Below are 17,831 nucleotides of genomic sequence, written 5' to 3'. Positions count from 1 at the left end.
GGTCGAAGCTAATGGAATTCTGTGCACCTGTGAGCATTTGACATCATCATGTATGTTGTCATGACCCGTGTAATGTAATGTAATAACATCATTGGTTCCGCTCGTGTAAAAGAAACCCAACATGAATGGGATGTTTCCACTTTGTTGGTGAGTCTATAACAAGCATAAATAATAACAATAATAATCCTTGCATTTGCTATAGCGGCTTTCAAGTCGGGGGAGCACTCCAAAGCGCTTCACAGGACATATTGTAAAATGGAGTGAATGTGTATTTGCAGACGAACGAGGCAGCTCAATTGCATACAGCAATGTCCAGCAAAAAACCCGAAACGAATGACCTTGTTTCAAAGGTCGGTGACAATGAGGAACTCACTTCCGGAAGCAGTGATTGAAGCCCAATTAAATTCCTTTTTTTTAAAACCGTGATGAATGTAAAGGAACAGCACAATATGCAACAGAAACCTGTTAATGATCACTTAATGGACCATTTGTTTAACGAGAGTGTTTACTCAGACACCAGCTCATTCTCTGCCTTTTCCTGTGTTTGCTTCGTGGGGATGAATGATTAAAAGGTACATTTCCCTCCGTTTGTGCTCACAAAGAAAGTTCTTCCACTGCACTCGGATTACAAGGCAAACATTTCTCAAAGGGTTTATCAAGGCCGAGGACTTAAAAGAATTCAACTCCATCATAAAATTTTAGCTTCAAAGAACTGAGGTCATAAGGTTTAAGCTTTGACTTTTTGGCCCTCGTCTGTAAATAGAATAGCATTTCATTTAAATGAACAAGATGCATTCTCGGATTCCTACTCTTTGAATTTTCATATCTCTGTGACCAAAGCCATGCCTAAAAGAAGTAGAATATTCAGTAAACTACAGGAAAGTGAAAAGTTGTATCGTTGAAAGTAAATTTTTGATATTCCTTGCTCTTCTAGGATGGCATATCCCCCGTTAGCATGACAAATGCTGTGAGCAGCATTTTGTAATTTCATTCACGCCACTTGATCCATCTGTGGTTGAATTTGTACAAAAAGTGAAAAGTAAATCAAATGCGTTCCACATTCTCACCCAGCTCTGCCTGAAGCAGTTCCTGCTAAATTCCCTAATGGATTTGAGTCAATCAAATCACGAATATACCAAGTAAATTAGAAAACAAAACGTGTAGAAGCAGGATTACCTGACTGGAGAATGACTCCACTGTCAGAATCACTGGCTTCATCTTTACTTTCCATCTTCAGTGTGAGTGCGTGTAATGGTCCACTCTTCCTCAGGCCCAGGAGATTATTCCAAGTAGGGTTTGATTCACCTGCCAGCTGCATAAAAATGAGAGTTATACATTGCAATACAAATCAATATTTATACAATGCCTGCCTGTCACATCCCGAGTGCTGAACAGTCGTGGCTTGGCACCCGAGCTGGAGGTGGGAGCTGAGGGATTTGGAAGAAATAATAATAATAATCCTTGCATTTGATCTAGCGCCTTATCACATCCTCGAGACGTCTCAAAGCGCTTCACGGAATATATTGTAAAGTGAATGGACTGTACATTTTGTGGGCGAAAGAGGGAAAGGTGGGACGAGGTAGGTCGAAGAGGTAGGTCTCAATATGGACCTTGAACGAGGTGGGGAGCGATTCGTAGGGAAGTTGAAGATTATAAAGTTTATCATTTTTTCACAAACATGCATTTAAAATAGAGAGTGATGCTCTACATTTCAGGGATATTGAGGGGGAAAGAAATCCCCTCCCACAAGTCACGAGGTTAACCAAATCCAGGTGAAACCCACAAACCTTCACCAATCCAACAACGAACCATGCAGCTGTGAGTGAACAAACCATGGAGTTAAAAGCTTGCAGATGAATAAGTCTGCGTGAGTGTAATATTATACTGAATCGACATGTCTCATCGTATTTCAACTGCATTGACTGAAATGCTTTGGGTGAGAGCCACATATTCAGTACTCCAGGTAGTGTGAATTTTGCAAGTAAGCACTCCACAACAGTACAAAACACACACTAAATTAACAGTTAATTTTGCTAATTTATTTTCCTGTACCCACATTTTGTCCTATCTTGTCTGCGGAGGTCTTTAAACATGGGTAGCATTTTTATGGGGAATTAACGACATACTTTTGCCTTACTTTGTGTTCAAAGACACACAGTAAAAAGTTAATTATGGTTAATTACGCAACGATTTGGGTATATTTCATGCACAAGATCCCTTCTCCAAACCAAAAATGTAATATTGTGCCATAAAAATGTCAATCAGCGTAAGTCACATATATGATAATTCTCTGAATAGCACCATTGTCTCCAACACATCGGTATCTCAACCACTGTGTCAGCCTGACAGAGGTAGAATCCGCATTAGCTTTTAAGTGGAAATTTGATAAATCTCTGAAAAGCAGAAATATAAATTGGAAATAACACTAATAATCCTCACATTTGATAGAGGGCCCTATCACGTCGACGAGACATCTGAAAGCACATCACAGGATTTTACTGTGGAGTGTAGTGACTGCGTATCTAGGCGAACAGCAATAGCCCACAAACAGCCATGAAATGAATCCTACCTGGTGGATTGTTGGTCAGGACACCGGGAGAAACTCCCTTCTTATTCTGAAGAGTGCTGTTGAGATCTTTAACGTACACCTGAACAGGCAGATGATACATCTGTTTAATGTCTCAGGGAAAGGGCTGCACCTCCAATAATGCGGGTGAAAACCCAGCCCTGCATTTGGAGTGTCAGCCTAGACCATGAGCTCAAAGGATTTGAGATGGGGCTTGAACCCACAACCCTCTGACTCAGACGTGAGTGCTACCAATCGAGCCAGGCTGACACCTGGCTCAGTCGGTAACACTGTCACCTCTGACTCAGAATGGTGCTGTGATAAAGGGGGAAAGGCAGGAAACTGGGATCTTTCAGAGATCCATCTTAGTCACGTTGGGCCAAACAGACTGCTCTGCGCTGTCCATTTTTCTATGACTTTATGAAAAGGAATCAGGAACGAATTACTCATCCAGCTTCCTGGCAATGTCAACTAAGGAGTGGCAGTTAAAACATTAGACATTTGTACACAACAGTTCATCGCAATCTCCCAATCAAGAAAGATAGTTGGTGGGAAGAATAAATTTGGTGGCCAAAATAATTCAACAACAACAACTTGCTTTTGTGTAGCACCCCTTAAGCAGCGTAGCATCCCAGAGTGCTTGAAACGAATTCTAGCAGAGCAAAAGTATAAGAAAACCACATTTGCTGAACATCTTCAGCGTTAGCTAGAAAAGCTAATCGAGGCCACCATCTCTGAAGTAACCTCAAACGATAATAAAAATAATAATAATCTTTGTATTCGACATAGCGCCTTTCACGTCGGAAGGACGTCTCGAAATGCTTCAGGTGAAAACCACACGTTTAATAACCGAAGTCATTCCTCACAAGCAGGAATAGCTAAAAAGGATGTGTGGTAAACGGAGTGAATTTGGCACACGTTTGATACACCCAAGCCATTAGATATTCAAATAGTTACAAACCGTAGAGTTTGCACACGGTGACAGTAAGCGCTGATAAAAACGCATTCATTAGATCCAACTGTTCCCCAACCCAAATAGTTGCATGTGATGAAATCTGATGCGCTGCTGTTCCTCGTGACACATGGCCCTTAAGACACGTCTGGTGCCTGTACTGGGTCACTTCAAGCGCTTGCTGGATGATCGTGTTGTCTCTTGTTTAGAATACTCCTCACAGCAGGCAGCTCGGCTTCTCAATAACGCTCTGTGCTTGTCCGATTTTCTTGGAAGGTGTAAACTGATCTGTCGGCTGCACCAGGAAATTGGAAGTTCTGATCCAAATCGTGACAGCTGTTTGCACCAGTCTTATGCTTGAGACAAGCTTATCATGGCCAGAGCGCTGAATTTCTGCATGAAAATGACTTAAGTGTAATAATCCTTGCACTTGATATAAGCCTTTCACGTCAAGAGGTCGTCTTGAAGCACTTCACAGGATATACTGTAAACTCCAGTGACTTTATATTTTATAAGTGGGTGCAGTGGCCAATAATGCAGCACACGCACACCCTGAGCATTGTATTTGAGTCTCAGTCTAGACCGTGAGTTTAAAGTCCCGAGTGGAGCTTGAAACCACAATCTTCTGATTCAGAAGCGAGAGTGCTACCGAATCAACCAGACTCACACCTGCACCTCCGTCAAGGTCAAAAAGCTTATTTCTCAGTCTGTCTTTCAAATAATTATGACGGGTCTCAGTGACTCTAAAGCTCACCACATTCCTTCTCCCTCAACACACACACACACAAACACTCTACACAAGCACACGCACACACGAACACGCCACACACACACACTCACACACATACACTCCACACACACACAAACACTCCACACACACACACACACACACACACACATTTGATGTTTTATCTTCTTTGAATATAAATCAGTTTATTTTGCCTTGAATGAAATTGATGTTTAATTTCCAGCTTGGATATATCTGCCATTCCTGAGTACTTTCGTTCATTTGTATGACTTTCAAACTTCAACAGAATGATGAATGAAAAGCAATTCAACTGCCGAAGTTGTTGACGGTTATTAAAGAGGTTGGGAGGTACTGTTTCTCTCTGCATGTTGAAAACCGGGATAATTTCAGCAGTCCCGACCATGCGATCTCACACAATGGCCTTGCTTCAGACATCAAACTGATGCATATCACAAAGATTAATGGTAAGCTTGCATTTGGAATAATATAACTAAGTCTTTCAATCAGGCACAGTGCCGATGTATAAAAGAAGTTAAGTCAACAACAGCCCCGTCAATCATCAGGCGAAAGACTCATAAATTCCCATCCCTTCTCACACTCAAGAAATTATACTGAGATGTCACAGCAAACTACTGCCGCGGATTATTATTGGCACGAAAGGAGATTATGATGGGGGAGGTATGCTGGGGGGAATAAGGCACAATAGTGCAGCTCTAGCTGGGTCTAATTCACAGGATGTCTGTCTGTGTCCATCAGCAACCTTACACAAGGTTGCTCCCTTCCAGCTCCCTGCTTGCAGTGACAGTGAAAGGTAAGTGAGTCGTTTTAATGCATCAGGAGTTGCTGACAATGTGATGGTGGCAGGAAGCATTCTTGCAGTGCTGACACAAGCTGGCTACAGGAGAATAGTTTCCGTCCATTCCCACCAACAAAAGCATTCTTGCCACCCACTCCACCAAATGCCTAGCTCCCTGCCACCCCCTCACCAACCCATTTCTAAGTATGTTACTTTCAACTACGAAATTCCTCCCAGACCATAAATGCATATTACTCAAATCTAAACGCAGAACACATCAAATGACCAGCGGTAATCATCTACTATAAGCACTAAAAATATTTCACTGTCAAGAAGTCTTTGCTGAAAACAGTTCTCATCAGACATTCAGTCCTCCTTTATAGTGTTTCAGTAAAACAACAACAAGATTACATTTGTATAGCGCCTTTCATGTCGGGAGGACGTCCCAAGGCGCTGGACAGAGTACTGCATTTCAGACCCGAGTTGGGGTTGGGGGGGGGAAGGGAGGGGAGGGGAAGGGGGGTGGCCGATGGCATGGTCGAAGAGGAGGGTCTTGAGGCAGGACTTGAAGGAGGCTAAGGAGGGGGTGAGGCGGAGTGACTGGGGGAGGGAATTCCAGAGGTTGGGGGCAGAGTGGCTGAAGTCTACAAGTCACCTAGTACTGGAAGCAACTATAAAATAATGGAGACTTGCCCCTTTAGATATTGTCAAGACGTGTGCAGCGTTGTAATGCCCTTATCGCTTTAGTTGCTGCCTCTTTGCTTGCCGATCTATCAATTTATCTATCTAGCACTCGCCTCACAAGTTATTATTGTTATTGTGAAAGGTGAGACCATTATAACACATTACCACTGAGAGATAAGTCTTGCCTCCCAGAAATGTAATCAGCTTAGTAACAGGATATGACAGGAGTGACACCTGTATTACATGTGACTTTATCAATGTTTAATCATTGACTTGAATCAATCTTTGGCTGGTGACACAATGATGCACAGAAGAACTATCATCACACAACTGTCTAGGCTTGATTCAGTGTTCAGCAATTTACACCAGCTCTTCTCTACACATAAACCAGCCATGAGAAGTGAGAACCAGAGCCGAGTATAATCATGTCCTCGAGCTTAACCCACTCTCGTACACACATTCCAACAGACTATTACAACAACACAACAACAAGATTGCATTTATAGAGCGCCTTTCATGTCGGGAGGACGTCCCAAGGCGCTGGACAGTTGGGTCGGGACCCGAGCAGGAGGGAAATGGTCAGGGTGAGGGGAGGGAAGGGAGGGAGCGAGGAGAGGGTAGAGAGTCGAGAGGGATAAGCTGGATAAGCTCATTCTGCTTTCAAACGCCAATTCTTGGACCCCTCAGCTCCCTCCCACCATTACTGTGGCTAAGGTCAATTACAGAGAGAACATGATTCACCTAATGGCTCACTTGAGAAAGCCACTGTCCATTATCTAAGCTATTCGCACTGGAACATCCTCAGGTTTGCGCTCAGCCTTTGCTGCGTTACTTTATACAATCTCAAGTGGGGGTATTCTTTCATTTGAGAGAAATACTTTTCTGGTTCCTTCCCCTCTCAGTGAACATTTCCATACAAATAACACAGGGGATAAAATTCTGTTTTGTAATCCAAGACTAAACATTTCAACCTCATCAAAAAATAAGCCATTTGCATTTTCATGTCTTATTTTCTTCAGTGTGCGATACCCACCCATATCTTGCTCGGTAACCGAATCGTCATAGAGGAGAAATTAATCTTTATGAGCTTAGCTCTCCCGATTTATCTACAACAAGCCATACAGCATTTGGAACGCAGATTCACACAAGGTGCAGCTCGGAAACAGGCCCTTTGACCCATCGAGTCCAGCTCGTGTTTATACTCCCATAAGATAAAAATCGCTCATTCACTTAATGACTATTTGTGGGATGTCCTTGTGTGTAAATTGACTGCCACGTTTGACTACAAAAATACACAGTCACTACACTTTACAGGGAATCCCATGAAGCACTTTGAGAGGTCTTCCTGAAGTGAAAGACGCTATACCAAATGCAGGGATTATTTATTTTCTAATGTCTGTAGCTCCGAGGGCTTGGTTGGTCACAGCATCAGCTTTGAGATTGAAAGCTGTGAATAAGTAATCTAATCTTTTTTCTTCATACTCGCCCTATGTGTCTTTGAAATACAGAAAAACCTGTAGATTCAGGAGCTAATACCTCAATGAGTAATTTTTAGTAATGTCTTCAACCCTCCCAAAGAAAGTTTGGGAGGGTTGGTTTGGTAGTAAGAAAGAGGATTAAAATGAATCATTTTGTTTAGGTGGACACACTGAAATAATTCAATTGTTAATAAAGGATTATAATTCAGTAATTATGTAAAAAAAAAGCATGGAGCGTCTCAGTGAATTGCCCAAACAACTTCAATTTGAGTGGCGCTAATTCAATTAATGTACTTCTGGTGTTTCTCCCCCTTCAAAGAATTAGAAACGTGAGGAGACCATTCAGCCCTTTGAGCCTGTTCCGCGAGTTTCATTGTCCATATCAGATCTTTTAATCCTTGCCTTTGTCTACCCCTTAATGCCTGTACATCCCCAGTATCTCTCTGCCTCCCTTTTAAACATCTCAATTGATTCTATCTCTAAAACCGCCTTGATGGTGTTTTGTTCATCCAGAAAATTGGATCTATTCCGATCATGGTATCCAATTCACTGCTCGAACAAGGGATGGAACTGTCTATTAATAACATCCACTTTTCTTTCCAAAACCCTTTGTCTTTCTACCTCTCTCGCTCCTTTCAAAAACCTTCTCCCATTAAAAAAAAAGGTGAACATCTTTTAATCTCTTATTTCCCTGCTTGGTCAAAATGATGACACAGTATTTATAATTCAAGCGCTTTGAGACATTCTTTTACGTGAAAAGGTGCTATTCATTTACAAGATGCTGATACCCAGTGGTCGAAAAAGTCTGCCCATTCATCGATCCTTTTCCTTGATGGTCAAATGAACAATTCGTTCACACTGTACAGTCCCTACGAATTGAGCGATGTTAATCCAACCAACATTCCAGCAAAATGCAAATCTGTCATTGAAATCAATTCAACTGATCACACAGGTAATTAATTCTTAAACTCAAGGAATATTCATATTAAATGCAACACAGTTTTACACAAGTAGTGGCGCCTCAATGCTTTCAATCTTGTTAAAACCTGAACGTTTTCAAGCAAGCGCAAGTCACAGTTTGTGACGGCCCAACCTACAGGTATGAACAATAAATGAAAATATGAAAATGAAGCTATAATTGCAATGTTATGCCAAACCTTCAACTGTGGTAATTACTATTGATTTTTTTTGGTGAGCTTTTTATTCAGTTTGACTTGAAATGGAAATATCCAGCACCGAAAAGCACAGATATGGCTATGAACAATTTGTTCCTTTCAATTGCCTGAAAACAAAAAAGCAATTCAAACAGTCAAATGTTCCCAAATCCTCACCAAATCCTCCCTTCATCCTTAAACATTTGTCAGCGAAACCCACTTTCCATAAACCACTCTTGTGGTAACTTTAATGATGTTTCCATCACAAAATTCATGTTTAACCTGCAAATACACAGTCAATTCACTTTACAGTATATCCTGTGAAGCGTTTTGAGATGCCTCAATGATGTGATACGGCGCTGTATCGAATGCAAATGCAACAGCAAGATTAAACACACGGTAACTACTTTGCAAACTGCCTGTCCCTTAAAATATCTATTCCTATTTTACCAACAGAAAGCAGTGTTTCAATCAATGATTTGAAATGGCAGGCACATAAAGAATACACTCTTAAGGTGTGTCTCTGAGATCAAACAGTCTGTAACATACACTTCAAATCTAAATGTTCTTACCTGTTTATATAATCAAGTCTTTAATCACAGACCTAGATTCACCAAATAAAGTTATCCAAGGAACCAACGGGGAGAAAATGAAAACTTCTTTTCTCAAGCGAAATCCTCGGGCAAATAAACAGCTGAGATCTTATTCACCGTCTCTTACGTACTGTCTTGAAAATCACATACCTGTTGCAACTTGAGTCTGAGGGAGGAGCAAAGCTTAACAACGCCTTCTCAACTCCAGATCGATTCAAGTAAAACTTCAGGATAAAACAAACAACACTACTAGAACGCAGCCAACAATATTTAACAAACTCTTGCCCCATCCGTCACTGTCTACAGTAATTAGTGAAAGAGTGCAGTCCGTCTTGCAAGTCCTTCTTAACTAGGTTATTTGTTCCTTTTTCAATTAACAACTACAATTTAAAGGTGTGACCCACCCAGTTAGTTCTGTACAATGTGGTGTGCCAATGCATTCCACACGGCACAGTAATATAACTTCTCTGTTACTCAAACCAGCCCACAAAAAGTCTTACGCAATTTTTTTTAAGGTGGCTGCAGACATTTCTCCTGAAAAAAAATGATGCCCTGCTACATAAAACCCACTGCGTGGAAACATATTTTCAGCTCGCAGTGTGTCCCTGCTGACTTGAAAACATGTTTTATCTTCTCGTTGACGCAACAAAACTTCAAAAGCTATTGTTAGTTTTTTTAACCTAATTTTTAGGCAGACACGATCATGAGATAAGGACCATGTATTTGTTTAGTGCCAAATACACACCCAATAATAATTATAAAAATCCTTGCATTTGATGAAGCGCCTTTTATGTCAGGAGGACCAACTGAAAACGCTTCACGAGATTTACTGTGAAGTGTAGTGACTGTGTACTTTGTTGGCCAACACAGCAGCCGCCGATTTGCGCACAGCCATGTCCCACAAACCTCCATGAAGTGAGTGACTAATTTTATCTAAGGGATGGCCAGGACACCAGGAGAAACTCCCTTCTCTTTTCGAATGGTGACATGGGATCTTTTGGTGTCCATCTGAAGAAGCAGACGGGATGATGGACGACGGTTTAATGTCTCATCCAAAGAATGGCACCTCCAACACTGTACCTATCCTAATGCTGCATTTGGAGTGTCAGTCTAGACTATGAGTTAAAAAGTCCCAACGTGGAGGCTTGAACTGACACCCCCATGACTCACAGTCAAGGAGCTACAGTACTAACTGAGCCAGGCTGACCCTCAAGTAACATCAGCTCAATTATTTCTGGTTGCATCCAATGCCTGAGGTGGGGCTTTGGGAAAAAAAACCAAGAGAATAGATGGAATCAGGATTAAATTCAGTCTTAACGCGGAAGCCAATTTTAAACAGTCCCCAAAAAATAACTTTGGAAGATTAAGGCGTGACCCTGAAATCCTTTCGAAGCACTAAACAATATCACGATTGTAATGTACAACACTGTGGCCCAACACAGCCAGCTCTTGAGAATTGTAAGACTGTAAAATACAGTTAATAGGTATACCTTGTTCTTCAGGAACCATAATATCTTGCATTGTATTCAGTGCTTGAATTTATTAAATTGGTCACATTTTCTGAATAATAATAATAATCATTGCATTTGATATAGTGCCTTATTGTGTCTTTGAGACGTACATACTGTAAAGTGAATTGACTGTGAATTTTGTGAGCGAAATATACATATATTTTATTATTTGGGTCTCATTTTTTTTCCCCTCCCATTGTAGGCCCCTCTCTTCAACAACAACCTCTCACCCCTCGCCCCTGCTATACACCATTCTCTGTCGATGAGATCAGGCAACTGACCTGAACTCAGACCTCTGCCAATCCATCTCTTGAACCGACTATTGGGACATTGTCCAGTGTGACTCACTGTCTGGTTTCCCTTTGCCTCCTATATTCAGTGCCTTGGCTTTTTTCGGTGCAGACAGTTCTGTGTTATAATTAGATTTGCTGAGGTGGAGAGGTCTAAGCAATGGTTACTGAAACAATGGACTGATTGAAGGCCATGCAACAAAAGGTTTGCATTGATTTTTTGACCATTGATTTGGGGTGCACATTTTGCTGTCTCCAACCAACTACTTGAACCATTATCTCAACGTCCTGTTCAACAATCCTCCAGATAAAATTGTTCATTGTCTGCTGGGTTCACCGACAATACGTACAGTCACTACACTTTGCAGGAAATCCTGTGAAGTGCTAAGAGATGTCATCCCGACACGAAAGGTGCTCGATCAAATGCAAGGAATATTTTATTATTACATTATCAGTTGTTCGGTGAAATACGACTTACCATAACCAGACCTCAAATCGTTTCGCCCACAATATGTACAGTCAATTCACTTTACAGTGTATTCTGTGAAGCACTTTGAGACGTCTTGAAGACGTGATAAGGCGCCAGGTCAAATGCAAGGATTATTATTATTATTTCAGTTGCGTTTCCTGAAAAAGGGCTGAAAGAGAAATCTAAATAAACAAAAGGACTTGACGTTGAGGATTTTAAAACATGTTTTTATCATTATGTTGGACTCCTCAAACATATAACAAACAAGCAAGCAAGCAAACAAAGTAAAAGGTAGGGTTTTACCATTGAAGAGACAGAATCAATAAAGTATCTCGATGATTTCAATGCTTGAATTGCGATGAGTGAAAATGAACTGAAACTGAACTGGGGCCGTTTGACATATCTCTGAAGTTCAGAATTTCACTGATGTTAGAAGCCAATCAATAACACAAGCACTCCATTCTGTTACAAGGACACTGACATTCTGCAAAAATACCTAGGGACATGCTGTTATCTTAGTCGGCTAAATTATCTCCTGTAAATATTCTGAGACTCATGACAACTGAGTCACACAATATATTCAGTAAATAAGAGGGCTGATTGTTGACCTCTGGTCACTCAGCTTTGGTTTAAATTGCATTCACTGGGATTAAAGCATTCACTGAGGTTCACACCAGCACCAATTTAGCACATTAATTCATATAGATTATAGGGCCATTAGGGATTGGATTGTGACCAGTTTTTGTGTCACCCTGCTTCTGTATTAAAACAATTTAATACTCTAATGCCCGATTACATCAGGCACACATAGGTATAGGTACTGGGATGAAAACCCACCCTTGTACGTAAACGGACAGAAATTCCTCATTTAGAAATCAGACAAGGTAGTATTTACTGTTATAATAATCCTGGCATTTGATATAACGCCTTATCACGACTTCGAGACGTCTCAAAGCGCTTCACAAAATATACTGTAAAGTGAATTGACTGTATATTTTGTGGGCGAAACCCGGCAGCCAATTGCGCACTGTTGGGAGGTACAGAGCCAATAAAACATCTGATGATTTCACTGGTTGAAATGTGACTGAGAGAAAACTAACTGAAACTGAACTGGGCAGTTTCACAAAGCGTATCTCTAAAATGCGGTGGATCAACTGATGGAGGAGCCAATCAATAAATAACACAACCCCCCCCCCCCACCTGTTTGTGGGACATTGCTGTGCGCAATTGGCTGCCGCGTTCGCCCACAAATATACAGTCAATTCACTTTACAGTGTGTTCTGTGAAGCGCTTTGGGACGTCCTCCCGACGTGAAAAGCGCTATATCAAATGCAAGGATTATTATTATTATTAAGGCCACTTGTATACACACTACCCAGTCAGGAAACAAAGGAACACAGATATGTGTCTGGCTGCTGGGTTCGCATTTCAAAAGCTATATTTGAAATGAACATAAAAACAGCAGGAACGAAAACAGAGAGAGCTGGGAAAACTCAGCAGGTCAGGCAGCATCTATGGAGAAAGGAAACTGAGTCAACGTTTCAGGTCCGCGACCCTTCGTCAGAAGGGTCTCTGTTTTCTCAGCTCTCTCTGTTTTTGTTTCGGATTCCAGCATCTGCAGTATTTTGTGTTTTGCTCATGAAAACAGCAGATATTGTTACATCTATTCATTTCGCCCAAAAATATACAGTCAATTCACTTTACAGCATATTCTGTGAAGCGCTTTGAGACGTCTAGAAGACATGAAAAGTGCTATATCAAATGCAAGGATTATTATTATTATAAATATCAAAACAGCAACATTGAAGTGCAGTTTACAGAACGTGGCTTTCTAGGAAATGAAATTTCTCCGAAACATCAGCAACAAGGAACCGATGCCCTTTAGTTACTCATTTGCATCTTGTTCTCACAAGATACTCTTTAAGAACTTTTCTTTCTGTTTGTGGCAATAGCAATGTCTCGTTGGTGGGGAGAAAGTGTTCAACAGAAGACACTCACTCCTTAAACCTCAAAGATGATGGGGATCTGAAAGTCAGATTTGAGTGATAACACATAAATTATTTGAGGACCATATTGGAACAGGTACATGTGCCATTAGTAGTCTTGTTGACCATCATTAAGAAGCATTACAAATGATGTGCAATCACTTTCATTGGTTAATTGTATAATTAAGAGCGCCTGTATGTGTTGAAATACGGCCCTGGGGCTATTAGCCCAACTCGCATTTTACATCCTAATCGAGCGAGAATTCACAATATTCTTCGACGGCTATTCTATTGAACCCTGGCCTCCTACCTTCCGTAGACAACACTCCCTCCACATGCACACACAATCCATTGATAAATTTCCTTTTAAATGTAGTCAGAGCCCTATCTTAAGCCAGGCTGGTCTCCAACTGTGTATTGAAATGGCATTCAAGGGAATGAGTGCGAGCTGCTCCAGTGGAATTTTCCTTGTTCAAACCCTGCCCTGAACAAGCCACTGAACTCGACTTCCTGCTGTCTCCTTGTTGATAACTTTAGATCTCTTCCCGTTCTAAGCATTGCCAAAAGAGTGTTGGCTGATCGTTTAAGATATCTTAAACTAGTGGGAAAATCAATCATTAAGTGCACAGATTCACTGCTGGTACAACCTGCAGAGAATGTCTAGGTAATAGTGCTTCAACCAGCAACTGTCAATGAGGGTCATACATCAAAAGAGCCATTGTAACTGGACTGATTTGCATCGTAACGTTTCAACACACTGGTTGGAATAACCCCATTCTCCCATTTATAGTCAATGAGGCAAATTCAGCCATAATGTAGTCATCATACTGTTGTAATCACTCTGCATTGTATGGCTCCCTGAGCAGTGAATAATAAATAGCCTGTTTTCGGTGCGACTTTGTGGGTTTTAGGCATTATGAAGGGGTCAACAGTCTGCTAGGAAGGAATGAATGGCATGAAAAAGTTAAAGAATGAGGAACGAGGAAATAAATTTCGACTGACTGCTTTCTTCCAGAAAACTAAAATGTCTAGTAGAGGCGAATTAGACTGTAGGGAACTTTGGGATCTCATTTGCAATGTTCCCTAATGGGTTTCCTTAGAATCCCGTTATAATGTCAACAATGCAGTTGAGCCGTTAGATTGAGGTCCCGTCTGTCTGTTCAAGAGGACATTGAAGATCACATGGTACTATTCACAGAGAGAAGGGAGTTTCTTCCTGGTGCCCTGGTTATGAATCCCCAGATAAAATTGATCATTCACTACATGGTTTGTGGGACCCCTAGTGCTGTTCCCAGATTGGCTGCTGCATTGACCTGCAAAATACACAGTCACTACCCTTTGCAGGAAAAGCCTGTGAAGCACTTTGACTCGTACAAGGTGCTTTATAAAATGCAAGGATGATGATTATTATTATTGGTAATTCCCATAGACACACAGGAACTTTGCTACTGAAGTAAATTGAGTCAGGGTTGGGTTGGTTAGCAGAAGAACCAGTTCCTGAGGGTTGGTTACCAGAAGAACTACCTCATTTGTGTAACTCAAGTTCCTTAATAAGGAATCCCATTAAAATTCTTTATTAAGGAATCTTAGAACTCAAATTGGACCCCGTTATAAACTATCTGGAGCAGAGCAGCACATGGGCAAATTCTAAATAAAACAGGTCAACTTTGAGTTAACTGTGATTCATGAAACATTTCATGCGCTGCATTTCTCTGTGACTGTGCAATTTCTGCCACTCCAATGTGTTCATGTTACCATGAGGTTAAGTTGTTGTAAATCTTTGCACGTTTCCTGCCGCTCTTATTGAGGAAATGCATATGTGTCCCTTGATATTACAATGTGTCTCTCTCAGACATAACTTTTAAGCACTTAAAGCTTAATACGTCAAAGGGTTTATGTAGCATCATAAACTGTGACAGCAACAGGGGAACAGTTTATGAATATCATCTCTTTAGCCCACAGTGGGCTGTATGTATCCTGGGAAAACCCTCCTCCATACGATTTACCCCATTTATTAAATGCAAGATTTACGAACAAGGCACTTGGCTTTCGATTTTGTTCAGGTCATAAGAACATTTAAAGCATGGAACAAGAAAGAGCCATTCATCCCACGTTCCATGTGTAATTTGCCTCATTGTGGACTCTTTCCAAACCATCCAATCTCCTGAGAGAGCCAACTAATAAAAGCTCCAAGTGAGCTGAAGCTCTTGTCAAATTGCTTCCCAAACCCCAACGGTAATTAACTGAAAGTTATGGACATTAATGCAACCACACAACCTGCTGAACTCAAGCTCAACCATTCACTCCTCTATCATCAAGAACAGGAAACTCTGCCGAGTGCTTGAGTTGCCAGTGCTGCAGAATTTAATAATAATAATAATCCTTGCATTTGATATTCCGCCTTATTGGGTCGTTGAGACGTCTCAAAGCGCTTCACAGAATATAGTGTGAAGTGGATTGACTGTGCATTTTGTGGGTGAAATTTGGTCTATTGCTGTGTAGGATGGATTCTACAACAACTGCAGTGACATTCAATGATCTGATTTCAGTCCGGATCACCGGACCTTCCGAGATGTGTTGGGAATATCTCCACAGGCCAACTATGCAGCACATAGGACATCGGCCTGTGTAGATGTGCTGAACGCGAGGCAAACATTTCTGTCCGTACCCCTCGCAGTCTCCCCAGAGGCAGCACTGTTACCTTGCTGAGAAGCTGCTGAGGTCAAGGCTGCTTTCCAAGACAGAGATGTGAAGGTAGGTGCATCATCCATCTACTGTGAACACAAGAGAGGTTCAGATGAAGAAGGCATTTTATCCACTTGATCTCAAACCCTCCTCCCATGATGGCATCGAGGACAACAACAACTTGCATTTATGTATCGCCCCTCAGGCAGGGTAGGGTCCCGGAGAACTTATGGTTTTCCAGGAACTCCATGGTTTTCAATCCCAGCACAGTAGCAGTGAGTTTGAACGAAGGATTTCATAGCGAATGAAAACTGGTTGCAGGGATTAAGAACCAAAAGCGTCCTGTGCACAAAAGAATTAGAATCAGATTAACTTTCATGGCATTCCAACTGCATGCATTCCCATGGTTTCCAATTGCCGAGCGACTACATACAAACTCCTACAAGCTTTGTCGCTGGTGTTATTTTAAGTCTTTTTTTCCCAATATATCCAAATGTTAAAATCAAGCCTGCAACGACAAAAAAATAACAGAGCGCCATTTAAAGGTTTAACGATTCCAACTCACAAATAAAGTCGACAAGGTACAGTGATAACATCCCCTGCCTCACACCGGCAATTCAAACCAATCACTTTGCGGTTTTGCTTCATTTAGTGAGCATTGTGGAGTGTTAAGCTTTACGTTGTCCCGTCCTTCAAGCGCTCTGAGACGCTACCCTACGTGGAGGGTGCTAGCTAGATGTGTGCAAGTTGTTGTTGCTGTTGTTGTAATTGCTTTGTGGCATCTGAACGAAGATGATACCCACTAGTGTGTCGCCTTACAGAGGGGGGGAATGTCTGTAAGTAAGAACGTGGGATGGGTTTTTCAGTGTCCAAGCACTTGCTTTCTTTCGATTTATTTGACGTTGAGTTCTGAGCAGCCCCCGAGGAGCTCCCTGTTCGTCCCTATCAAAATAAAACAAACTACAGGACTAAAGGCACAATAACAACTTTGTTGAACATTCACATTTATCTTAGAAGGTCAAATAGGCCATAAATGGCTAAGCCTTCAGATAAAGCAGCACAATCTGTATCTATGTGTACCCTGAGCACAAAGTCTCTTTGTCCAACAGATGAGGTGGTATGTTACATTTTATTTCTCTACAGCAACATAAGGAGACATATTCACAACTACCTTTGTGACTGGTTTGCGACAAATCCTCCCACCGGTCTAGATACTCGTTGTAGAGACAGCCTCCTGTCTAGCCTCCTGCCTCCTCCTCCCTCGCCCTCTCCACTCTACCATCGGCGGCCATAGTCCTTTCATTCACTACGCCCCGAAGCTCTGGAAGTCCCTCCCTCAATCCCTCCGCCTTACCCCCTTCCCTCCCCACTTTCAAATCCCGCCTAAAGACTTTCCTTTTTGATCGTTGCTTACGGCCACCTCCCCCCCCACTCCCTCTCTGCCCCTGGCTCGGGGTCAGACTCCGCCACTGTCGAGCCCTCCGGGAAGGGCGCTATATAAGTGCAAGTTGTTGTTGCTGTTGTTGAATCCGCTTCCAAATAATATCACAAACCCCGAAAAACAAACCTGAATTCTGAAAACCCCGTGATTGCCGTGCAAACAGCAACATTTCTCTAATAATAGGTTGTGCAGTTTCAAGGATCGTGCAATATTTTCCAATTGTTGATTCACTTCACGGCTATTTTGGGGGACGATGCTGTGAGCGAATTGACTGCCACTCTCGCCTACAAAAACGCGCAGTCACTACACTTCGCAGTAAACCCTGAGAAGCACTTTGAGCCATCCTCCCGACATGACTGGAAGGCGCTGTGTCAAATGCAAGAGTTATTTATAATAAAACCCTTTAAACTATGACAGGGAGTGCAAACGCTGGTGCAGTAGAGGGGGCCAAACTCAAACGAGCTGCAATGTGGTTCCTG

At 41.8% G+C, this 17,831-nt stretch overlaps 1 protein-coding gene across 7 annotated transcripts in view; it reads right to left on the bottom strand.

Moving 5' to 3' along the window:
• Positions 1-17,831, bottom strand: part of inava (innate immunity activator) — a 39,012-nt gene that overhangs the window by 19,023 nt on the left and 2,158 nt on the right. The window contains exons 2-3 of one of the 7 annotated variants that reach the window (XM_007894245.2): positions 15,928-16,000; positions 1,177-1,312 (exon numbers count right to left, since the gene is read on the bottom strand). In XM_007894245.2, coding sequence (XP_007892436.1) covers positions 1,177-1,231 — 55 coding nt within the window. In that variant the 5' untranslated portion in view covers positions 1,232-1,312; positions 15,928-16,000. Of the gene's footprint in view, positions 1-1,176; positions 1,313-8,950; positions 9,091-9,121; positions 9,270-11,250; positions 11,281-15,927; positions 16,095-17,082; positions 17,184-17,831 lie in introns of those variants that run through there. The other 6 variants (XM_007894247.2, XM_042342151.1, XM_007894243.2 and 3 more) reach the window with 6 other exon arrangements.

The sequence above is a fragment of the Callorhinchus milii genome, unplaced genomic scaffold (genome assembly GCF_018977255.1).
Source record: "Callorhinchus milii isolate IMCB2004 unplaced genomic scaffold, IMCB_Cmil_1.0 Scaffold19, whole genome shotgun sequence".
NCBI classification, from domain to species: domain Eukaryota; kingdom Metazoa; phylum Chordata; class Chondrichthyes; order Chimaeriformes; family Callorhinchidae; genus Callorhinchus; species Callorhinchus milii.
This window is presented reverse-complemented; position numbering and strand designations above follow the sequence as displayed.